This window comes from Symphalangus syndactylus, chromosome 17, assembly GCF_028878055.3.
Source record: "Symphalangus syndactylus isolate Jambi chromosome 17, NHGRI_mSymSyn1-v2.1_pri, whole genome shotgun sequence".
In the NCBI taxonomy this organism is placed as follows: Eukaryota; Metazoa; Chordata; class Mammalia; order Primates; family Hylobatidae; genus Symphalangus; species Symphalangus syndactylus.
In genome coordinates, this window is record NC_072439.2 from 51,000,091 (window position 1) to 51,026,488 (window position 26,398).

General features: G+C 38.3%; 1 protein-coding gene across 1 annotated transcript in view; it reads right to left on the reverse strand.

Annotated features, from left to right (window-relative positions):
- Window positions 1-4,724: 4,724 nt before the first annotated feature.
- LOC129466281 (ceruloplasmin-like) overlaps window positions 4,725-26,398 on the reverse strand; it is a 34,806-nt gene continuing 13,132 nt past the window's right edge. Inside the window, exons 7-19 of the mRNA XM_055249590.2 lie at window positions 25,946-26,076; window positions 24,864-25,004; window positions 24,400-24,608; window positions 22,606-22,756; window positions 21,337-21,549; window positions 18,481-18,688; window positions 17,540-17,679; window positions 15,893-16,021; window positions 14,188-14,294; window positions 12,762-12,963; window positions 9,568-9,707; window positions 6,492-6,654; window positions 4,725-4,885 (exon numbers count right to left, since the gene is read on the reverse strand). Coding sequence (XP_055105565.2) covers window positions 4,881-4,885; window positions 6,492-6,654; window positions 9,568-9,707; window positions 12,762-12,963; window positions 14,188-14,294; window positions 15,893-16,021; window positions 17,540-17,679; window positions 18,481-18,688; window positions 21,337-21,549; window positions 22,606-22,756; window positions 24,400-24,608; window positions 24,864-25,004; window positions 25,946-26,076 — 1,939 coding nt within the window. The 3' untranslated portion in view covers window positions 4,725-4,880. The remainder of the gene's footprint in view (window positions 4,886-6,491; window positions 6,655-9,567; window positions 9,708-12,761; window positions 12,964-14,187; window positions 14,295-15,892; window positions 16,022-17,539; window positions 17,680-18,480; window positions 18,689-21,336; window positions 21,550-22,605; window positions 22,757-24,399; window positions 24,609-24,863; window positions 25,005-25,945; window positions 26,077-26,398) is intronic.

Here is a 26,398-nt window from a genome sequence, read left to right on the forward strand (position 1 = left end):
GAGGTGGAACTTGCGGTGAGCCGAGATCAAGCCATTGCACTCTAGCCTGGGTGACAGAACAAGACTCTGTCTCAAAAAAATAAAAAATAAATAAATAATAAATAAATAAACAGTAAAATAGGAGGGAGAAGGCACTGGGAACTAATAAGCTCAGCCATTGGCAGAGTCATTTTGCACTGCAAACTTCATTACAGTGATTCCAGAGATAGTACTTAAAAATGAACTTTGGATAATGTTCCAGTTGAGAGTTTTCTGCACTCAAGGAATGCACCACAACAGCACAGACTGGGGTTAGACAAAAAGGAGCAGAGGGGCACCAGAAGAAGCCTAGGAAACTTAGAGCATTGCAAGAAAGAGAGGAATCTAGACTACCAAACAGCCTGTCCTCTTAGCTGTGCTTGTCAAAAGGTTTTTACCTCAGAATCTCAGGGTATATCTTTGTTATAAACAACTAGTATATGTCTAAGTTAACAGCTTAGTAACCTGAGTACAGTTATGTAGCAGAAGTTTTCATCATTTTCCACATTTTCTTTTTTTGTCGTCTTAAGGATTTCTGGACTGGATGAATCTTATCTGCATTTGGCAATCATGATTCTGAGACTGTGAGTGGCTAACGTTAAGGAAGCAGCCTCCTTTACAGAATAACCCTTCTGTTTATTTCTGTCTGGCAGGATGCAATCTCTATTTACTGCCACTATTCCCGTATATACCTTCTAGTTTCATTTTTTGCTGACCCTTGAGAACTGGCTCTTAACCCCTACTCCATGCCAACAGAATTATTAGGAAATCATCGAGAACTGTCCTTCACTTTGTGACAGCAGGAGACTCTAAGTACAAAATAGCGGGTCACTCTGACTATGACCAATCGGACAGATAACCACGCTGCTTTCTTTTTCACAGGAAATTGTGTAACTCTGGAATTTTAGAGGTGAGTGTGGTCACGTACAGACTTTGCTAATGAGTACACTGACTTGCCCTAGCACAGTGTGAGCATTGCTGATCCTATTCTCCCCTATCATTCAGGTCATGAATGTTTAGGAAATGATCTCTCAGATAGGTCTTCAGTCATGCCACCATCACCCTTTGGCTGCCTATTAATGATGGGTCATGGCCCTATTCATCAGCTCCTCGGATGTAAAATGGTCTCAGGCAAGGGAAGAGAGAAAGCCCAGACTCTAACATACAGAAAGCCTTAACATACAGTGGTACTATGGGAAAGAGACTTAAAAAAAAATGGCATAAGAATTTAACTGAATCCTTCATTCTTTTTTTTTCTTTTTTTTAATTATTATTATACTTTAAGTTTTAGGGTACATGTACACAATGTGCAGATTTGTTACATATGTATCCATGTGCCATGTTGGTGTGCTGCACCCATTAACTCGTCATTTAGCATTAGGTGTATCTCCTAATGCTGTCCCTTCCCCCTCCCCCGACCCCACAACACTCCCTGAAGTATGATCTTCATTCTTGTTCTCTCACTACCTTGACTGTTACAGAAATCAAAGCATGTGATTTATCAAAAATGAAATAGAACCACAATAATATAATTATAATTTTTAAAAAGATTAAAGAACAACCCTTTTTTGCAGGAATAACTTAATTCACTACTTTGACTACATAGAAATTTAATGCATGACTTTCTTGAGACACTCTCCTCTCATAACACCCCTGGCCCATTTTCTCTTGTTTTGACACCATGGGAGGGTTATGTACACTGCATAGCTCTTAATGCTCTGATTTGTGTCCTGGTCTTAATTTACAAAAGGTGACTGAGTGACAATTCTGAGAGGACAATATCATTGAGAGAAAAGTTTACTGCTACTCATGATGGTGCCCCTGGAAGCAGAAGACACAGCACGCTACAGAGGGCCATGTGGGAAAGCACCGGAGTAGCTCCAGGCCGGGCTTCCCAGTCTCTCTGCACTCTGGAAGGAGTTTGCCTGGGTTGGGGTTGTCACTTGGTAGATTCCAAACCTTCATTTTGTCAGTTTACTTAAAGGTGACTGGGTTTTAAGGGGCTGATTGATTGTAAATAACTTGGAGAATAAATCAATATTCATTAATAAAGTTAAATAATTCATGTAAAATTAAAGTATAATAGGCATAATTTATATTATTGTTTTTTTTTCAATTTAGGGGCATTCCCTCCTTGTTTATAGATTCACTCAGAAAATTGTATTATGGAACACAGTTTGCTTCATAAGTATAGAGTTTGAGCAAAAGGGTAGATATTCTTTTTTGTAAATTAATTTTAATTTGTACTTTAAGTTCTACGGTACATGTGCAGGTTGTGCAGGTTTGTTACATAGGTAAACGTGTGCCATGGTGGTTTGCTGCACCTATCAACCCATCATCTAGGTATTAAGCCCAGCATGCATTAGCTATCTTTCCCAATGCTCTCCCTCCCCCTTACCCCACCCCCCGACAGGCCCCAGTACGTGTTGTTCCCCTCCCTGTGCCCATGTGTTTTCATTGTTCAGCTCCCACTTATAAGTGAGAGCACCCGGTGTTTGTTTTTCTACTCCTGCGTTAGTTTGCTGAGGATAATGGCTTCCAGTTCCATCCATGTCCCTGCAGAGGACATGATCTCATACGCAAAAGGGAAGATACTCTTAAAGCATGTTTCTTTTCTTTTTTCTTTGACATTTTAAAAATTAACATGATTTCTGTCTAAATACTGGGTACTCATTATTAGAATAAGAGGACCTTCCAACAGCTGTGCAGGGGACATTCCATTGACACATTCTTAGTCTTTGACTCTCTTCTGTTAAGAATTCATACAGATTACTACCCTTCCATTCAAATCCATTTACTAAATCATACTTTGCCCACCTGATAAGTCAAACTTTGGAACTGTGTTCTTAAATGAATGAATGAATTAATTAAACATTATTCTTGGTGAAATTTGGGCATATCTTTTGCAGTTTATTAAAGAATATTCTAGTTTTATCAGCACCTTTGAAAGTCTCAGACTTGAATGTTTCTATGGAAGGAGTTAGTTGCACCCATATTTCATAAGTTCTTAATAGTTTTAATATCAAATAATGAGGTATTATTGCTAATGTTGTCTGATGTTATAATAGCATTATTACTATATTATTATTATTATTATTTTTGAGACAGAGTCTTGCTCTGTTGCCAGGCTGGAGTGCAGTGGTGTGATCTTAGTTCACTGCAGCCTCTGCCTCCTGGGTTCAAGTGATTCTCCTGCCTCAGCCTCCCGAGTAGCTGGGATTACAGGCATGCGCCACCAGGCCTAGCTAAATTTTGTATTTTTAGTAGAGACGAGGTTTCACCACATTGGCCAGGATGATCTCCATCTCTTGACCTCGTGATCTGCCTGCCTCAGCCTCCCAAAGTGCTGGGGTCACACCTGGCCACTATATTACTTTTTTAAAGTTTTTTTATGCTGGAGATACATATTGGAGTTAAATGATATAATGTCAGGAATTTACTTGATTATACTCCAGGTTTTCATGTACCGCCTACACAGCTAAGAAGCTAGAAAGTAAAAACATGAACTCTTTTGTTTAACCAAGCTCTGATTTCAAGTATTCTCACTTACTGTCTAAAGCAAAGGCTGTTAGCCAACCCACAAGACATTTCTAACCCAGTCTCCCTTGTTCCTTTCATGATAGAGGCTACAAAAGTTCTTTTCCAGTCTCCTTTGCGGTTAGGAGTAGCCAGATAATAATGGTTTTGACCAATAAGACAAAGGCAGAAATTGGCTGGTGTCTTCTCAGATGTGACTGATGCTCCCTCTTTTTCCATCTTCTCTGCTTTCAATGTGGATGTAATATGTGGAGCTGCAGCAACCACTTTGCAACCATGAGGCAGCAATTATGAGGAAAAGGCCAAGAGAATTAAAGACACTGGCCCTCATATCATCAAATTGCTAAGCCAGGCTGGGTGCAGTGGCTCATGCCTGTAACCCCAGCACTTTGGGAGGCCAAGGTGGGTGGATCACTTGAGGCCAGGAGTTCAAGACCAGCCTGGCCAACAAGGTGAAACCCTGTCTCTACTAAAAATACAAAAATTAGCCAGGTGTGGTGGTGCAGGCCTATAGTCCCAGCTACTGGGGAAGCTAAGGCAGGAGAATTGCTTGAACCAGGGAGGTGGAGGTTACAGTGAGGCAAGATCGTGCCAATGCACTCCAGCCTGGGCAACAGAGTGAGATTCTGTCTTAAAAGATTGCTAAACCAATCCTAGCAGCCACTTATCTCCAAACTTTTTTTTATTATATAAGACAAATAGCACTGATAATTCTCTCTTAGGTGGGTTTTCTGTTGCTTATAGAACACATCCTAACTGGTTAGTACTGCCAGATATGAGCTCAGAGCTTGAGTCCCCAGCTTTTTTTTTTTTTTCTTTTTTTGTTCTGGACAACTGAAAATTATATATTCTGTAATCTATCATCTTCCAATCCTAAGGCATAATATAATATATAGATTTACATTTCAAAGATTGATTTAAATGGTTACCATGCTATAAGAATTTCATTTTTTAAAGTTTTACAAGTGTTGCAGTCTATGGTAAAGTCTTGGGTTGCATAAATTTAGTACTTTTTATAACTGAGCAAGACTTTGCTGCTGCTCTCTTTGTCTCTCCTACCTAACCCCACTGCATTTGTTAAAAGCCTTATTACATTACTCATAGGCACAATACAGACACCACTTCAGAGTCAATTTATGAAAATAAGAAGCAGCTCTCACACAAAATTTACTAAGAAAACTTTTATTTCAAACCAGTTTTCCTGGTACATTGTCATGAAAGTCTTTAGCTGGTTCCTCCCAGACTCCTTGGTCCCTGGAGTTTTCCTTCTTTGGCAGCTTTACCTTGGTTTATAAGCTTGTCAATACTCATATCATATCAAATATTTATGCTGTAGAAAAGTAAGTTTCAAAAATAGGTAATATTATGTAATAGCATGCAGTTCTAAGTTAAAATACAAAGCTAAAATGATTACATACATTTAAGGAATAAATACAAAATTTATATTAGTCTTAAGAACATCCTTAAAATAACTACCATCGCTTTTGCCACAAAAAGTTTACTTACTAAGTTAATAGCAACATCAATATCACCCTTCTGTGGGAACAGATGACCTGTAAATCCAATCAAATTTGACTTTATATTCTTTGAAATGCAAAATCTACTTTCCCAAAGAAAGAATGATAGCAACGGGGGATTTATTTCATGGACAGCATACCAAAGTCTCTTTTACTAAGAATGTGCACGAACACTGATAGGAATAAGGGCAATGATTATTAGAACTGTATCAATAATGATATTATTGACATTAATAGGATGTTGTAGGTAAAAATTATATTGGTGGCTAATCAGTTTTTGGTTTTGTTGACAAACGTAGTCCTGATATTGAGAGAAGATTCTAAGAAACTGTTCATGCAGACTCTCCTTTCTCTGCTTCAGAGGTTCTGCTCCGTCAGCCCTGCATGGAGCCCCACAGAGAAAATATTCACATAACTTGAGAGCTGCATGGTGTATTTTAAATAGTGTATGATATATATGTGTTCAATAGTTTTCCTAATTTTGAAAGTAATTTAAACTTTACAGAAACCTTGGAAGAAACAGATTATTAGTGAGATGTATTATTTCTTAATAAATATCTTCTTATTTTCTTAATAAATCTCACTAATAATTTCACCACCTAGAGAGAGTCATCAGTAACATCTCATAAATTTCTATTCAGTCTTCATATATATATTTCAGATACTATTTTGTAGACTGCTTTTTTTGCCACCCAGTATGGTATTATAAGCATTTACTCATTAAAAATTTTAAGACATGATTTTTAAAGTTGGATATTTTAGATGATATGTTGCAGTTTTTTACACACATTGCAGTATATCTTTGCTTGTTTTCAGTTTTCCATTAGCATAAAATAATGTGGTGATACATATTTTTCTGCCTTGTTGATAATTTTCTGAGATCAAATGCCAGGTGGAAATACTGAGTCAAAATATGAGGATCATGATTTAGGTTCCTGCAAGATCTGCAGAACCAATTTACACATCCACCAAAGTATATGCAATGCACCCTATCTCACCACACTGTTATTGATGCTATCATTAAAAATAGATAAATATTTGCCAAAATATACTCAAAAAGGTATTTTATTGTTGCTTAAATGTGATGTTGAAGTGATTTGATTATTGGCAAGTTTGGATATTTTTATAGGTTCAAAAGATATTTGTTTTTGATCTATGAATTGTGTTTATACCTTATATGTATATCTTATGTGAATCTGGATATTACATTTAACTCTAGAGTATATTTTATCAGATCATGAAAAGTTATCTGAGTTTTACAAAGAAAATAAAACTAGAGTATCTTGGTCATCTCAAAATAGTAATCTTTGAATGAATGGCACATCACATTATGTGAATGTATGATGCATTAAATATCCTTACATAAACACTGCATTTGTTTAAATATCACTTTTAATTAACTTAGCCAATGGATCTTACCTTTTCTTTCAAGTACAGTGTAAGTGCTTTCCATTCCAGCACCAATGTGCTCAAAAACATGGCAATGAAATAACCAGGTTCCAACACTTCTTGGATACATTTTTACAGTTCGATAGACCCCAGGAGGAAGGTCATAAACATCAGATCGATACACTCCCCAATCCTTAACAAGGAGATTAAACACCATTACATGGCTTATAAAAGATATCACCACTTGCTATAATTCCCAAATTCTAATATACCTAATTAGGTGACAATTAGAAAGCATTAGGTGCTGGGCTGGGCACGGTGGCTTATGTCTGTAATCCGCTACTTGGGAGGCTGGGGCGGCTGGGGAGGATGACTTGAGCTCAGGAGTTCAAGACCAACCTGAGCAACATAGCAAGCTCCTCATCTCTAAAAATATATATATATATTTTTTAAAGATGTACACTGGTTCAGTCTGGAAAGGTGGGACAACTGGAGGAGGTGAGGCTTCCAGATCATAGGTAGATTCAAAGATTTCCTGATTGGCAATTGATTGAAAGAGTTTATCTAAAGACCTATAATCAACAGAAGGGAATGTCTGGGTTAAGATAAGGGGTTATGGAGACCAAGGTTTGTATAGTGCAGATGAAGCCTCCGGGTAGCAGGCTTCAGAGAGAATAGATTGTAAATGTTTCTTATCAGATTTAAAAAGTGTCAGGCTGGGCATGGTGGCTCACACCTGTAATCCTAGCACTTTGGGAGGCTGAGGTGGGCAGATTATGAGGTCAGGAGATTAAGACCATCTTGGCTAACACGGTGAAACCCTGTCTCTACTAAAATACAAAAAATTACCCAGGTATGGTGGCAGGCACCTGTAGTCCCAGCTACATGGGAGGCTGAAGCAGGAGAATGGCATGAACCCTGGAGGTGGAGCTTGCAGTGAGCTGAGATCGTGCCACTGCACTCCAGCCTGGGTGACAGAGCAAGGCTCTGTCTCAAAAAAAGAAAAAAAAAAGTGCCAGACTCTTTTAAGTTCATTCTCTCCTGGATCAGGAAAAAGACCTGGAAAGGGAAGAGGATTCGCTACAGAATGTAGATTTTCCCCATAAGGGTTAGATTTGCAGGGCCATTTCAAAAAATGTCAAAGAAATATATTTTGGGGTAAAATACTTTGATTTCCTTTAGGGACTGCTATCTGTCATGTTGGTATCTTATTACTACAAAGAGCCTGTTCTATCAGTCTTAAGGTCTTCATTTTAATGTTAATGCTGGTCAGCTGTGCCTGAATTTCAAAGGGTGGAGAATATAATGAGGCATATCCAACCCTCACTTCCCATCATGGCCTGAATTAGTTTTTCAGGTTAACTTAGGAATGCACTTGGTCTAGAGGGGACTTAGAATTTTATTCAATTTTTCAATTGTTTGGGGGACTTAGAATTTTATTTTTGGTTTACAATGAGGATTGGTAACCAGAAAGACCAGGGCAGGATTAGCGGATTGGGACTTTCAGCCCCATCCCCTAACCTCTGGGGAGGAAAGAGAGGCTGAAGGCTAAGTTGATCACCAATGGCCAATCATCTAGTCAATCATGCCTATGTAATGAAGCCTCCATAAAAACCCAAATGGACAGGATTCAGAGAGGCTCCAGATAGCCAAACATGGTTCCTGGAGGGTAGCTCCCCTGGAGAGGGGATGGAAGCTCCATGTGATTCTCCTGTACCTTACCCTAGCATCTCTTCTTCTGATATTCATTAATACACTTTCTAATATCCTTTTTGATAAACCAGTGAATGTAGGCAAGTGTTTCCCTTCATTCTATAAGTCATTCTAGGGAATTAATTGAATTCAAGGAGGGGGTCATAGGAATCCCAATTTATAGCCTGCTGCAGATTAGCATATGAAAACAACCTGGAGTTTGTGATTGGCATTGGAAGTGGGGGGAAGGCTTGTAGAACTGAGCTCTCAACCTGTGGGATCTGACACTGTATCCAGGTAGATAGTGTCGAAATTGAATTGGAGGACAACTAGCTGGTGTCCAATGCAGAATTGATTGATTGGTTGCAGATGGAGGGAAATCTCCACACATTTATTTGTGACCAGAGGTCAAAGAAGTCTTCTGTGTAACTGATTGTGAGTGAAAGAACAGGAAAATCACTTTGATATTGTTTCTATTCCTATATTCTCAATCACCTTAATCAAGTTCTCAAACTTAGCCTCAGCAATATGAGGACCTATTGCCATCATGTACCTCTTGATGCAATGTGTGGGGAGCATTCAACATCACCTTTGTGGTGTTCTTGGCAAATTTGTTAAACATGGATCCAATCATGAGGAAACTATCAGGCCAATGCAGAATATGGAACATTCTATGAAACAACTGGCCTGGACCCTTCAAAAATGAAATGTTATGAGGGAGGAATTTTTTTTAAAGTCAAGAGGATCTCTTCAGATTTTAGGAAAGCTATGGCAATGGCAACCAAATGCTATGTATGCATCTTGATAGATCCTAGATTTAAAAAAAACAGCTATAGGGAGCATTTTTAGGACAACTTGGGATATTTGAATGGATTGTACATCAGACTATATTATTGAATTAATGTTAATTTGGGGGTGTGATAATTTTATTGTAGTTGGGGTGGAGACTGTCCTTAATCTTAGGGATGATTCAGTATTTAGGGGTAAAGAGTCATAATGTTTGCAATGCACTTTGAATTGCATTCAGAAAAAAACATAGAAGAGAAAGCTAATGTGGCAAAATGCATATGAGCATTCAGAGTATTTTTCTTTGTGTTACTGAGGGCGTGAAAAAGTTTTTTTAAGTTAGGATAGAAAGTACAAAACTAGAAATGACTATAAATGTCTTAGTTATCTATTAACTAACAATAGATTAGAGTGAGAAATGTACTTCATTCTTTGGTCAGCATTCATCAAATGTTCATGGGATATAAAGAGCTAAATTATAATTATTTACTTGAACCTGATATATTATAGATGATATGGATCAAATTTCTGACTTGGTCATTTTCTTTCCAGCCGTGTTATCTTGCCATGCTACCCGATAACTGGTTTACAAGACATCACAGGATATGGACCCATTGAAGGCTCTTACCTTGTATTCAAAGCTATGGCCATGAAAGTGAACTGTGTGAAGGTCAGCTTCATTCCCTATGCCAATCAGATACCAATTCACTACATCCCCAACATGAAATGTTAGACCTTGGTTATTTCCAAACAGTCTTCCGTTAATTGCTGTGGGAGGCAGGGAAAGGCACGGTTTATTATATTCAAAAAGGTTTTAAAATAATGTGGGCTTTTTAAAAATAACCACTTTAAAAAAGTATTATCATCCTTATAGAAAATATCATGGATGTTTTAAGAAGCAGCGGGGATTTTAAAGCCAGACTGAGGAAGTTGTTAAATGTGACCAAGCCATCCATTCAAGGATGTGTCTAATTCTAAGGAGTTTTTCTTGCCCAAGGAAATGAGGCACTTTGTGTTAACACAATCAGGTTGGATTTGACTATTTCACAACTAAGCATACTTATATTGGTGAATTGTGTATTTAAAATTATCACAAGAGACTTAGAATATTAGGAATGGCCAGGCATGGTGGCTCATGATTGTAATCTTAGCACATTGGGAGGCTGAGGTGGGAGGATCACTTGAATTCAGGAGTTCGAGAACAGCCTGGGCAACATAGTGAGACCCTGTCTGCATAAAAGAAAAAGAAGAATATTAGGAGTGTGCATTCTTATTTAACTGCCCTAAGTCAAACCTTTGTGATCTGCCACTTGTATGTCTGGAATGGCCATTTGTGAGGTTCAGGCCCCCTCTTGTCCTCTACAGGTGTGGTCTCCAAAGGGTAATGTAAATAAAATATGAAGATTTTATATATATATATATATATATACACACACACACACACACACACACACACATATCCTCTTCTTACTTTGCTGTTTTGTGTGCATCTTTAAAATGTATAAAATGCATTGGTACAGTGGTGCAAGTATATAATCTGTAACTATATATCTATGGAGGCTGAGCTCTAATGCTTTCAGCTGATGGAGGGATGTAATAGAAGAAACTAGAAGACACTGCTCTAGACTAGTGCTTCTGACACTTTAATGTGAATATGGCCTGGGGATTTTGTTAAAATTCAGATTCTGACTTAGGTCTTTGAAGCCTGAAATTCTGCGTTTCTAACAAGCTCCCAAGTGATGCTGATGCTGCTGGTCCTTGGGCCACACTTGGAGTACAAGTGCCCATATGAGTGCCAGAGTTATTCCTAAAATCTATCTCACCACGCCCTAGCTCAGTGTTCTTGGTGCTTTAGTACAGTGGTTCTCTACAGAAGGTGATTTTTTTCCCCAGAGGACATTTGGCAATGCCTAGAAATATTTTTGGTTGTCATAACTTGTGGGGAGATGCTACTGGCATCTAGTAGGTGGAGGATATAGATGCTGATAAACATCTACAATGCACTGGATAGCTCCATACAACAAAGAGTTATCTAACCTAAAAGGTCAGGAAGTTAAGAAACCCTGGTTTAGATCAAGTCTAAATTCTTTTTTTTTTTTTTTTTTTTTTTTTTTTTTTTTTTTTTGAGACGGAGTCTTTGCTCTTTCACCCACGCTGGAGTGCAGTGGCGCAATCTCGGCTCACTGCAAGCTCCGCCTCCCGGGTTCACGCCATTCTCCTGCCTCAGCCTCTCCGAGTAGCTGGGACTACAGGCGCCCGCCACCACGCCCGGCTAATTTTTTGTATTTTTTAGTAGAGACGGGGTTTCACCGTGGTCTCGATCTCCTGACCTTGTGATCCGCCCGCCTCGGCCTCCCAAAGTGCTGGGATTACAAGCGTGAGCCACCGCGCCCGGCCGATCAAGTCTAAATTCTTAACAAGGTGTTTGAGGTCTTCCACAATTCTGTTGGCTCTTTCTTCCCAAGTGCTATGTGACTTAGATCACATTCTTCCATCTACTTGGAATGCCATTTCCCTCCTTTTCTAACTGGACAGACTCCTATACAACCTTAAAAAATCAACTTGAATGTCTCTTCCCTATCATGAAGCCTTTCCAAATCTTGCAAATAAGAATTTAAAGCACTGCACTGTGTTTAAATTTCCGTGACAGCATCCCACCCCGCGTCATCCTCCTTGGATTGTAGCAATGCGCAAGTCTGGCGTCCCTTAGACTGTAAACAACATGAGGGCAGATGACCCATATTATGGGCCTTTGCATCTCTTTAGGGCCTCGCAAGGTGCTTTGTGCCCTCTATGACACTTATTAAAAAGACTATTGGTAAAATGGATGTCACCCTTGAATTAACTTTAAATTTACATATATTTCTAAAAAAGAAAAAAAACAACCTTAGAAGTGGGAGATTATTATATTTGAATTTGCCTTAGTTAAGGCTCTTTTACCCAGTCATATCTCTGACACCCCTCAGCTGAGCGGCTTAAGATGAGAAGTTTCCCTGGCTAAGAAAGTAAGTGAGATTGTTTATGTGCTTTCTATTGGAATAATTGTCTTGTTACTGTGATTCTAGAGGTGGGGAGGTCATCTAGATGTACCTAGATGCATCTAGTCACAGTCAACCTATAAAATAATATTGGTTGATAAGCATGAAGTTTTCAAACGTTCTGCCTGTGAAGGTAATGTGATGGGGAAAGGTGGGTGGGGCCATGTTCACTTTGGTTTGCCCCAAGCCCCACCTCTCTCTAGGTTCATCCAGGCAAAATACTTAGAAAATTATGGTAGTAAGGCCCTCCTGAAATGACAGCCGACGTTCCTGTTTTTACGTTGTCTGCATAGCTCTAGAAAGCATGAGCATTTGCTGTGCTTGCTAAGTCAGTAGTCTGTGGCATATGGGCAAGGTTTAGCACACTGCCTCTGTTACCACAGCCCATGAGCTAAGAATGGTTTTAAAATTTCTAAACAGTTGAAAAAAAATTTAAATAGTATTATTTCTTAACGTGGTATATGAGATACAAATTTCAGCATCCATAAATGAAGGTTTTGGCTCTCAGCCACTTTCATTTGTTTTCCTATTGTCTATGACCACTTTCATTCTACAGTGGCAGAGTAGAGTATGGCTTATGACAGAGACCACGTGGCCTGCAAGCCTAACTTCTCTACTATTTGGCCCTTTGCAGAAAAAATTTGCTGACCCCTGGTCTACATGATCTATACAAGTTCTATGTAGTTGAATTCTATAAACTGTGTGGAGCGAGGCCCTTTCATCTGTTTCATTTGTGCAGAGCAACCTGTGGGTTACCATTGGTGAGTCAGTGAGAGAATGTTACCGTGCATTTGGTTGCTGAGTTGAAAATTATCATCTTCCTTGTCCACTTGGTTTGGTTTTGAAGCATAGGTGTTGATATTGTCTTCAAAGTACCAGGATTCGTTCTCATTGAATATCATGAAGTGGAGAACACGGTGAACTATGTTGGGGTTGATGTCTTTGCGGCATACAATCAGAGGGCCTACCAGTCCACTGTAAAGATCCTGAGGAGGCAAAGCAAGATCATTCACTGTGGCCACAACTAACATTTTCCCCCACAATAAAAGAGGTAGAATCACGTTTTAGTTTTTAATGAGGTCAGATCCTGAGTTTTTAATTATCAGGATTCTGAGAGTGAGGAACAAAATGTTTGACATGCTCAATGCTTGACTGAAGAAAAATTGTAACCTCATTCATTAAAGTTGAAGTCTAAAGAGAACACCAAACCTCTGAAAGGGATTTTAGATACATTTTTCAGTGGATTTAGCTCTATTTTTGACATTTTAATAAAAAAAAATTTTGGTTTCAATTAGAATTCCTGGCATTGAAGTTGGTTGGCAGGAAGTCTAAAGGAGTTAGTCCCTTCACCTTTGTGCTTTTGCCCCTGCAGCAGCTTTTAGCTGAGAGTCTTGGTTTGTTTGTCTTCATTTTGTTTTTGAATTAAATCTCTGTGTAGATTCTTGCTCCAGGCAGAGTGGGCCAAGACAAGAGTTCAAATAGAATATTTGCACTGTTGTTTTTTTTTAGTGCAAATAAACTTGAACCCTATCGTTGAGGGTTTTAAATATAAGCACACACACATACAATCCCCTACATACACACACACACTCTCACACACACACACACAATATGTATATATATATATATATACTTCTTATTAATCATAGAATTATATCATTCTTTATTTATTATTACTATTATTATTATTTAGAGACTGAGTCTTGCTGTGTCACCTAGGCAATGGAGTGACCATAGCTCAGCATAATCTTGAACTCCTGGACTCAAGTGATCCTCCTACCTCAGCCTCCCATAGCTAGGACTACAGGCATGTGCCACCGTGCCTGGCTAATTTTAAAATTTTTTGTATAGACATCAGCCACCACATCCAACTGAATTTTAAAATTCTTTAGTGTATGTTGTTTTCTGTAATTCGAATACTATTCAGTGGAACAAAGTATAGTCTATTATTGTATAATTAGATATATTTTTCAATTCACAGTGAGACTATGTAAAGAATTATAAACCTAAGTAATCATAATGTAATAATTTATTTTGCTCTTGAAAAATGCAGATCAATGTAGGAATAAAAGCTGAACAGTAGTTAAGTTACTTAATAGAAAGTTTACATAGAACTAAGATTTTTAAGAGCAATGATAAATACCTTCTTCCTTCCATTATAATTTCTAGGAGGAGATAGGATGAGAACTGTTATTTGATTTAAAGTTTACCTTAGCTGCAGATACAGTTGAATAGTAAAACCAAGGTATGCATTCAAAGTCCAGTGAGGTAGGACCAGTTCTATCAGGTATCTGCCAAGTATATATTTGAATCTCTCCTGAAATAAACAAATGAAGTGTATTTAAATAGAGCTTTTAAAATCAGACTTCTTTATGGAGAACCAGACAATGAGCAAACACTAAAGCTATAAAAATAGTAGGCAGCATAGTCCTAGCTTTCACTTCTGGTTTCACTTCTTGCTTTGTGATCTTAGTCAATGTGGCAATTACTCAATGTGACAAAGCCTTGAATCCCTGCTCTGAACCTTCCAATGTGTGGATCACATGTACCTTTTCCCTGCTCTCAAGGCTGTGCATATTAGTCCCATTGGATCTTAATTCTATATTCTATGTTGCAGTGAAGTTCTTTTGCTCCCTCCCCACCATAATCTTGTAACTCCCACTTCCAAATCTCCATGGGAGTTATAGTCCTATGACATTAACCAACCCCACCCCCAGCTCCCAAATCTGTAACAATCTACCTAGCACTAACCCTTGCCTTCCAGTACCTCACACAATGCCTGGCATACAGCAGGTAGAGTACTCAGAAGTGTTTGTGGAATGCATGTAGTAGATCCTTTCCTAACTAATCAGAGCAGAGGACTGACTTGCAAACTCCCTTGATATGAGACTCAACAGACCATAGGACTGTTTTTAAAAACAAAAAGAAATATTTTACCTACCATCAAAGTCTATTGTCAGTCCCTCTGCTTTACAAATCTTTTCTTTCTGAATTTGGCTTTCATTGATACTCTTAATTTCCAAAACTACTTGTTTTGGTGAGCAACTGTACTGGACATTCTGATGCCACCCCTAGATCCCCAATCAAGAATGAAGAATATTTCACTCCAGCAGGTGTCAGCCTCCTTTAGAGAGAGCCTTGGCTGAAGAAAGCCACCTTGCTCAAGATTGCATCTAATGACTGCTGCAGGGACATAACAGCCCAGCTCTCTCACTCCAGCTTAGGACAGCTGAAGGTCACCCTATCTTCAGAACTGGGTTGGTTGTGACTTCTGCTGAGGCTGCATCTCTGCTCAACTTCACTCCCCGTCCAATCCTACTCATTTCTCATTCTTTCCATATTAGTTGATTCCAAAAGCACTATCTACACACAAATCCTCATATCAGAGTCTGCTCACTGGGCATTTTTAATTAAAATATATTAATGTTCATCTGAGTTAATTATGTTGAATGGCATGCTGTGTAGCAGTGATTCCATTCCATGGAAATGTTATTACATGGGGTCCATCATTTCCTCTTATTGGCTCAATCCTCCTCTACTTTCTCACATATTGCATCTTGTACTCAACTCCTACTTTAGCACTTTAGTTGCAGAGATTGAATATAGTATAAGAATACCTGGCAGCTGGACAGGTACAGAAGTGGGAGGGAGGGTGGACCTAGAGGAGAAATTCGTACACTGGGGAGGTGGACCTTGAAGACCAAACCTTCACTTCACAGTTTTACTCATGGTGCCCCAACCTGGAAGTAAACTTGACTTGCAGAAGGAACTCCCCCGCCAAACGCTTTCTTCAGGCCCATCTTACTAGTCCACTAGTCTCTCTCATCTGGAACTGCACCCATATATTTAAAAGAACATTAGCCTCATAGTCCTGCATAAAAGCTTTGGGGAGTTTTTTTCTCCCAAAGTAGTTACCTGGCTGAGTTGGAACAACAGTGGAATTATTTGTTTTCACTCCATGAGCATGAATAGAATATGGTCGTGAGGCTTTATTTTTAAAGATAATTTGAATTTTTTGACCAGGGTTGAGCAATATTAATGGACCTAGGGAATATAAAAAGAAATATGTCTAATTGTTATTTATTTTACATTATGAGTCATCAGTCTTCTTAAGTATTTACACAGTGACTTATTCTTATCCTTTTACTTAACATGCAGCCAAATGAAATAAAAACTTTTAACAAGTAGATCATTGCTGATTTATGAAACATGATTTTTGCCTGAAATTTTTAAATCATTCAGAATTTTATAAGGTTTTTTTTTGCCAGAAAACTTATTTTAATGAACATCGGTTTATGCCTAGGAAAACATACAATTTAAAAATGAAACCCTTTCTTTTCTTTCCTGACCAATCTCACCTTTCAAGCCTTTTATTCTCTTGCTCCTTAATCTATTGGAGGATTGCAAGGAGCTGCGAGGCCTGTTTATTGACCCAAAGTGATTTTCTCTCTTATAGACTAAAAATCTTCATTTTACTTTCTCTCCCTTTCATCCTAAGCCAAAAACTACAGGTATAAAATTCATTTTAAATCTTCTTTCTATTTGGAAGCAGACTGAATCAGTGGCTCTGAAAAATTCTGAAACACAGGTGGTTTTGAGATGAGATAAGCAGCAAGAACTTTCTGCAAACTTGTGCTACAGTTACTAAAATTAGGGCCCTGAAGATGCCTGCTGGAGGCTAAATGCTAGCTAAAGACAGGGTCTCTTTGCTCCATGTGACCTTTTCACCTCCCCAAACAATATGTATATTTTTTTCTTTTTAATAAAGTGTTTTCCTTTTTGCATAAATAATAATGGAAGCTTGAGGGTCAGATTACATTATTTATCTTCATGCATTCATCCAGAATCCTAGAAAAAACAAACATCCTGTGGTTACTAAAGATAGGGGCCCACTCAAAAGCAGCAGCAACAGGATAGCACAGGCTTCCCTCCAGGGCTCACAAAGAGACAAGCTCTAGAGGCTGACAGAGAGCAAAGAAGAGCAAAAATTCCTCTCCATCAGCATGTAAATCCATCTCCTCAGGATCCCACATCATAAAATAACCTCTAATATAAACATAGATATTAAGACTGAAACAGGAGTTGGGCATGTGGAAATGTCACATGTGAGCACCTGGGGTGACTCAGAGGTTTCCTACTTGATCTATCAAGGGTGGAAGAAAGAGTTGTAATTTTCCTCACTCAGACAGAAGACACTTAAATTTACATAAAGAAGTTCCTTTCCTCACATATACTAGGGTCCCCTGGGCTTTGTTTTAATTGTATTGAAATGATCCCTACACGCTACTTCTAAACTCCTTTCTAGAATTTTTAAATTCTGAGAGCAAGAATCCAGGTCATCTGAAACTGAGCACATTACTTTTCTACATTCTCCTTATTTTTTAGGAAACAACACTTGAATCATTTTTTTCCCTAATGAAAATACCTATCAGCAAACAAATCCGAATTACAGGTACTTTCCTCTGTCGAAGTAGAGGTTGACAATGGCCTCCATGTGTACAACAATCTCTAATGGCTGAGGACAAGAAAAACTCGAAAACCAATCTTATGGCATATCAATACCTAGTATATCGAGATGTTTTTCATCTTCATTCCTTTTTGTTTGATTTGTGAATGTGTTATCATCATATTGACGATATAAGACTTTCTTGTATTTGGACCCAAGAAGTGTTCCACTTCTATCCACATACATGCTTGTTTGGCTTTAAGAAAATAAAAACAGAAACCAAAAAAACCCACAAAGTTAGTTAATTTAACCATTAATTTAGACAAATAACTCATATGGAAGAACTTCTTATATCTAGAAGCTGTTTTACCTAAAAATGTAAGTCATCTTTTTAAAAAAATATATATTAATTCTAGCAAGATAGTTAGATATTCATTCTACATTTTAAAGCTTATTTTCACGATAAAATTTAGTTTTTATAAATAAATATATAGTAAGAGAGAAAACCAGAGAGAGAAATCAAATTGTACAAAAAGAGAAAAACGGGTGTCTTTAATTTGAAGTTCTCAGAAGAATAGAGGTAGAAGAAAATGAAGACAAAAGAAACACCTGACTGACTGTAGACACTGAATGTAGCTGAAGTTATGTTACTATTCCTGTAGTGAGATCAGACAGTAACATATGTCCAGGAAGGATGCAAGAAGTGAAAAGACAGGCAGGAAGAAATAAAGCCCGTAAGTAAGTTATATAGATATTTAGAAAGATTTGAAGCCCTTTGCAATTGAATATGTCACACACACACACACACACACATTTTGAAGTGATTTATAATTGAGAATATCCTAAACACACAAATACCACATCCACATACCCATTATGCACACATACACCATAACAAACACAAATAAATATACCACACACACCCAACACACCAAACACAAATAAATACAACACACACACAGACACAGACACACACAGAGAGACTGAAAGGAGAGAGGAAGACTCAGAAAGAACCATTAGAACCTTTCCCATTTAGAGACTGGAGTTATCATGGTACTTCTCGCTTTGTAAGTGGTGGAGTTCCTTCTCCCACTTTCTGCTAGGAGAATAATCCCATTCCATTTCCTCGGCTGCAATGTAAATAATTTTCTCCTCCTGGTATTGTGTTTGATCAGGGTTTGGCTTTCCACATTGCCTCACGTGATATTTATGTTTCATGCCTCCTAGATTGTGCTTTATTGTTATGCAAACCAAATCAAAAGTTCCTACAGACGAATACGAAAGGAATGGTTAAAGCTTTGCCTTCAGATTTCTTTCCTCTGTAAAATTATTAATAAGCTGCAACACTCAAAAGAAATATAGTAAAATCATCCATTCATTCTTTCATTAATTCAACAAATATTTATTGATGACCTTCTTTGTGTCAGACGTATTTCTAGGCATTCGGGAAACATCAGAGAACAAAATAGTTAAAAATTCTTGCGCTCAGAGTTCATATTGCAAGGTGTTGTGGAGACAGACAATAAACATGTTAAGCAACTTGTATGTATGCTGGAAGGTGATAAGAGCTATGATTAAAGAAAAAAAGTAAAACAGCGTGAGGAGGACTGAGAATTCTGGGTGTGTGTTGGGAAGGGCTCAAGAGAGCAGTGAGCAATATCATAGGGTAAGCAGGGTAGGCCTTGATGAGAGGGTGATACCTGGGCAAAAATTTATAAGAGATGAGGTGGGTCTGGAGGAAAAGTGTGTTCTCTCTAGGCAGAAGAAACAGGTGGCAAAGGCCCCAGGCCAGGAGCCTGTTTGGTGTGTGTGAAGACCACCCAAGAGGCCGGTGTGTCTGGAGGGAGGGAGCAAGGGTGAGAGTACTAGGGAGCGGAGGGCTAGGTCATGGAGCCCTTGTGGGCCACTGAATACATGATGGCATTCACTGAGTGAAATGGAGAGCCACTGTGGGATTTTAAGTCAATGAAGGGTATAAGGACACTCTAGCAGCTGTGCTGAGAATAGACTGGCATGTACAATGGTGAAAGAAACGGGATCTGCTGAGAGGCTATTAAAAATAATCGATGAGAGATGATGGCTTTGATCAGAGTGGTAGGTAGCAGAGGAGGGAGCGAAAAAAAGTTCAATACATTAAAAATACATTAAAAATGCAAAACAATGACAAAAACAAAAAAAAAACCCACCATAACAAAAAAACTCTAGCCTGATTCCGACCAGAACATTCCACCTGAATTCTAGTTTTTTTTCTTTTACCTTGCTAATTTTAGGCCCACCACGTGCTGACACTGCTTCTTGACAAATGCTCTCTTTCAACTCTACATATTTCTGTTGTTGCTGTGACTTTTGTGGAGGGTAAGGTTTAAGAAGCTGTACAAGGAAGCAAAACCTTCAGACTCACAGAGTTTGAGAAAAAGAATTTGTTTAAAATGAAATAATCCCTGTATAAGCTCTAGCACCATGTTTAACACATAATGTACTACTTGTTTGCTACAGTTGATATGCTCTGGAAAAGAGAATGAGACAAGGTAGTTTTTAAATCCAGAAAAACACCTGCAGGGGAAAGGAGAGGAAGGACTGGGGCAGGAAAAAGAAGTAACTTGTCCCTGAATGAGCATGCAGGTACATCTGCTAACAAAGAGGAGAAGAAAAAAGCACCAGAGAAAGATCTCTCTCTCTCTTTTTTTTTTTTTTTTTTTTGTGAGACCGAGTCTCGCTCTGTCGCCCAGCCTGGAGTGCAGTGGCACGATCTCGGCTCACTGCAAGCTCCGCCTCCTGAGTTCATGCCATTCTCCAGCCTCAGCCTCCCGACTAGCTGGGACTACAGGCTCCTACCACCATGCCCGGCTAATTTTTTTGTATTTTTAGTAGACATAAGGTTTCACCGTGTTAGCCAGGATGGTCTCAATCTCCTGACTTCATGATCCGCCCGTCTCAGCCTCCCAAAGTGCTGGGATTACAGGCGTGAGCCACCACGCCGGGCCAAAGATCTCTTTCTTTTCCCCTCCAATTACTCTGAATCACAACTTTTGTTTGTTTGAAAAGTAAAATTTTAAATTTTGAAATGAAGAAAATGTAGTCAAATGAATATTTGGCATTACAGAGTCAAGATACCAATTCTTAGTATTTACAGAGTAGTTTGTTTATCATATAGCCAGGTTTTGGTTGGTATCAGTCATTTTTGACCAAGATAGATGGATTTTGAAGGGGCAGGTATATGGGACAAGGGTGGATCTACTGGATTAAAGAAGGAACTAGCATTTATTGAAAGTCTAACATATGCCAGGCACTTTACTATACTTTAGCTGTCTCATTGATCATTGTCTATTCATTTTTGCAAATTACAAGTTTTTACAATTCCTATTTTACAAATGAGGAAACGAGGTTCAGAAGGAAAGCTGGTTTCCTTTGATCCCCACACAGTTCTTTGATATGGGGTGCCTTCTTTAAAAAAAAATGTTGCCAGCAAGGATCAACTTCACTGAAGCTAAAACATTTATCTAGAGAGCAAAGCTAGTAAGGAGGATAGAAAAAGAAAGGCACAGGCAGTAGGGTACGGTCGAAGCAAGAGGAAGGCCTGGGAAACAAATGGACAGAAGAGTAAGAAATGCAGAAGACAACAGAATGAAAATGAGTTTAAAGGGTTTAAAACATCTTCATCATTTTTGAAGAGCATTGGGATGGTTTAAAGCCTAAAGGACTAAGAGGACCTGAAAAAACTTAGGGGATTTATGTGTATAGGAAAATGAGATACTAAGGCCCTTATAAATGAAGTGGAGCAGGGCAAAGGTTTCTCAAGCATTGTTTGTATCAGTTCAATTTTTTTTTCCTGTACAGAATATTCAGTGCATATAAAGATAGTGCTTCCGCATACTTTAATGTTTCAGGCTGAATGAGAAGACCCACTGCTCACCTATAGAATCAGGTGTCATCGAAAGCGTCTGAGAAGTATGAGGAAACATAGGTATTGTGTCCTTTCTTGCTCCTAAAGAAGTGAAGGTATTTCCTGAAAAATATATCCCGTGTAAATCTTCCGCTGATCCTACACTAAAAACGTGCCACAGAACGTTGTCTCCTAAGCACATATCCAATCCAGGCAGATTTCCATACGTGTATCCATTTATGGCTGCAAGGCATTTGTAACAAAGGAAAGAGTATTTAATATTGGTACTTGATATCTTTTGAAACCCAACAAAGCATTAATCATGAAGCAGCTCATTCATGTAAAAAAAGCAAAGCAATGTTTTCAACTTTCCTCTCCTCTATTGTTATTTAATCACTTCATGGGGGCTAAAAATGACATTATAGAATTAGAGAATGACAGAATTCCATGATACTCTCACTGGGCTATTCCAGTCAAGCTCTTTCTTTTAGAGTTGAGGAAACCAAGGCCAGAGAAGCAGGTACTTGTCCAATGTCATATGGCTAATAAATGAAAATGTTAAGATCAAAGTCCAAGACTCCAGATTCTGGATCAACCCTTTTCCCACTGCACCATACAGTCTTCAAAAACCAACAACCAACCAACCAGCCACCCACCAACCCACCCAACCAGCTCAACAAACACCATACTCCATCCACTCTATGAATTTGGCAATAGAGAAGTACATGACTTTTCATATTTAGCTATAGATAAAATATGTTGCACCAAGAAGGTGTTGGTAAATGTTTGGTAGGTTAAATTCAAAATAATCACCCTAGTAGACAGTATTCTTCTTGGGAAATGATATTTATTTATTATTTATATATTTATTTATTTTTTGATATGGAGTTTTGCTCTTGTTACCCAGGCTGGAGGGCAATAGTGTGATCTCAGCTCACTGCAACCTCCACTTCCCGGGTTCAAGCGATTCTCCTTCCTCAGCCTCCCAAGTAGCTGAGATTACAGGCACCTGCCACCACTCCCGGCTAATTTTTGTATTTTTAGTAGAGATGGGGTTTCACCATGTTGGCCAGGCTTTTCTCAAACTCCTGACCTCAGATGATTCACCCACCTCGGCCTCCCAAAGTGCTGGGATTGCAGGCGTGAGCCACCGCACATGGCTGGGATATTTAAAGGAAACATAAGTGTATTAGCCAACCGTTGTGGGGAAAACCTAAGTCTCTTTTAATCCATAATTCTTTGGGCAAAATAAAATTAAGTGTTTAATGCATTTATCTTGTAAGTTAAATTGTTTCTTACAGTACATCTTATTTGAGGCTTGGAAGTCTGGATCCTCTTTATCTACATTTTCAGGCTCTGTTACAAATGTTCTGATATTTTCATCCAAGAGATTACTTTCATTTTCATCAAATATTGTGGCAAGTAGGTAAAACTCTTTGTCTACTCTTTTCTGTGGATGAGAACAGAAAAAGGAATAGACATGAAGTATAGATGGTCCATATTCAAATCTAGCCAAATGGTTGATCTGCATATAGGCTTTCCCACACAAGGAGATTGTGTACTTGTGAAAAATTTGATCAATTGACTTCCTGATTTTGGATAGTCCATAGAAAGGCACAAGTCCCAGTGAATGAATTATCACAGAACTAAGAAGTTGGAAGGAATCTCTATGGCTTTTTTCATATAAAGTGTTTACTCCAGGGATTCCTATATCTAAACTTCATAAACTAAACCATAAGATGTTTATAGTGGCTTTTAACATAATGTACTCTATGGAAAGTAGGTTAAATAAATAGTTTTCAATTCTAGAAAGTTTGAATTTTTAGGGCTTTTGAACAAATTTAATATAAGCATATTACTAGATTAAATGTAAAAATTATATGTATTATAAGAATTATGACACTATAAATATGACATATAGATAAATATAAATACATATTTATAATTTTGAATAAGGTATACATTGTTATATATGTATGGATTTATAAAGCTTTGTTACCTATACTTTTTTATATAAATGTAGAAAAGAACTAGATATTCACTTCTGAGTGAGAAAAAAGGGAAACACATTTAGCTAACATTTATTGAGCATCTATTATATGCCCAAGAGGAGCTGTGGTTATTATAAAAAATTAATAAAATCTTGTGTACACTTTCTAGAAAATCTTGTGTATACTTCCACTAGAAACAGTCTAGTGGAAGAAGCAGGCCAATGAAAACAATTGCATGGATAAATATTCTAATAGAAATGTGCCTAAGGGACTATGGTAACCTGCAGGAGCTTCAACTAACTTTAGTTACGGAAGATTGTCCAAAGGAAGGTACTCTCAGTCTGAGTTTCAAAAATGTCTCCCACTTTTGGCAGATAAAACACTGAGGAAAGGCCATTCCAGATGGAGAGAAGAGGGGAAAATCAGAGATGTCAAATAGCTTTCCTTACTCAGGGCCTAATGAGCTAATTCCATCATAATGCAGAATTCTACTTTGCCATTTAGAAGAAGCTAATTCTCAGTGTAGGGGTGGGAGGAGACATAAATATGAAGTAATTGTCAAGATCTGATGTGTTGGCTTCTGAGCCAACAAATTGTGGGGAGATCTTTATTGCAGGGAGTGCTATAAACAGATTCCTTAGGGAGGGATGTGGACTAGCTGTATTAAAGCAAGATAAGAGTGAAGACAGAAGCTAAGAATGAAAGGAATTCAGAAAGAGATGATAGTGCCTAAAATAATGCAGAGGTATTGGAGACTTAGTGATAAATGTGTAGGTGAGACAGAAGGAGTTGCTGATGAAAGTCGAAGCTTTGGTGATATTATTAACTAAGGGACAGAACAGAGGAAGAAGAGGCTGATTGAGGAAAGGGAAGGACAGTAAAGGTCGGCCCAAAAGGATGAGATGTCTGTGAGACATGCCAGGGTGCAAGTTTAATGGGCAGATACAGGTGTTTAGTTGAGGTAAGAATAGAATTGGGAGACATCAGTACACAGAAGTTGAAGCTGCTGATTCTTCTGGCGCTGAGACATTGTCATTTCTCTGCAGTTCTGTCTCAGGCACCTCTCACCAAGGGTTACCTGGCCATACACGTCAGGACTCACCTGTCTGCCATTGTCTCCACTTCCATTTCTACATACAAGGAGAGGCCCCAGAAGGCCACTGTTGATGTCTCTTTTCCCATTTACTGAAGAGTAATAGAACCAGGTCAAGCAGTTGGGATCTGTGGAGGTGGGACTCACATCTTTTGGAACTTCCCATGTATAGACAAATGTTGTGCCAGGACTTACATGTGAAGAGGGTGGAGGGGTACCTAGCAAGAAATAAACATTTACAGAATAGAACCTAAGACCATAAGTACACTAGTCTAGACTGGGAGATCTCTGAGAGCAAGAACAGATGTTTCTCTTTGGGTGACAGTTGAATAGGAACTAAAGTAATAACTCTGCCACAATAAGTATATAGAGCTGTTACACTGTGACAGGTAGGCTGCACAAAAGGAGTTATATTTCTTGCTGGCATTATATGGAGGTATGGCTCACCTGGACCTCCCTTGAGCTCTACTTACTTCCTCCAGGTGTTTCGTAGAATGAGCCCTCTTTGCTCTTGTTGTAATGCAGTCCATGAGGCTGAATGCTGAGTGGCAGGGAAGCATTGTTATAGAAAGTGATTTTGATGGTCTGTCCCACCTCTGCCTTAATAACAGGGCCTAGAAACCAACAGAGTTAGTAGTTATCTTTGGTTTTCATAAAGGTAATTGTCAGGTTGTGTTACTTGAGTAAAGTTCTTTTAGGAAGAAATTAAAGGGATGATGCCACGAACCCAGAAATGGGTGCAACTGCAAGAAGTCTAGATGATTCACGGTCTTATAAGGTCACTTTGGATCAAAGATATTAGATATTAGAGGAAGATTAGTCTCTTTGGATTTATAGGAATAAAGAATGTAGTTAAAATCACTGGGTGGGCTGGGCTCGGTGGCTCATGCCTGTAATCCCAGCACTTTGGGAGGCCGAGATGGGCAGATGGCCTGAGCCCAGGAGTTCAAGACCAGCCTGGGCAACATGGTGAAACCTGGTCTCTACAAAAAATACAAAAATTAGCCAGATGTGTTGGTGTGTGTCTGTGGTCCCAGCTACTTGGGAGGCTGAGGTATGAGAATTGCTTGAATCTGAGAGGCAGAGGTTGCAGTGAGCTGAGATCATGCCATTGTACTCCAGCCTGGGCAAAAGAGTGAGACCCTGTCTCAAACAAAACAAAACAAAACAAAAAAACAAAAACATCACAAAAATTAGCTGAGTATGATGGTGCATTCCTGTAGTCCCAGCTATTCCAGAGGCTGAGATAAGAGGATCACTTGAGCCTGAGAGGCGAAGGTTGCAGTAAACAAAGGTCACACCACTGCACTCCAGCCTGGGCAACAGAGCAAGACTGTCTCAAATAATAAAATAAAATAAAGTAAAATAAAATAAAATAAAATAATAAAATAAAATAAGTAAAATAAAATAAAGTCATTGGGTAAATTGATGTATTATTTTCATAAGGCTATAATATTACAGCTAAAATCTCTAACTGGGTTGATGAATACAGGTTTGATTGCAGAATATTTATAAATAATGTTTATAACCCTACAGGCTATGAATAGAATTTTACCAAGGATTCCAAGGTGTTCTTCTCTTGCCTTCTGTGTTTGGAAGGAAGCATCTGTGTATTCACGGTAAACCAGTTTTTTGTAAGTTCCTCCAATTCTGGTTGGACTTCGTTCAAAAAATAACTGGGATTTACTGTGCAGAGAAGGTAATACACAAAGAACTTTTATAGTCACAGTTATCATGTGAAAAGAAAGAATCCAAACACATCTGTTTAAAATATTTGTAATTTATTTCTGATTATAAATCTAAAATTTGGAAAAGAAAGAAAAATACAACAAAGAAAATGGAAATCTCCATAATCCCACCATCTATATATTACCATAGTCAGTATTTTCTGTAAATATCCTTTCAGTCTTTTGTCTATGCACATATATATAATTATCTATATGTATCTACCTAGTTATTTGTCTGCTAACTTTCTTTTGGAATAAAAATTAAAAGATATTATATCTGA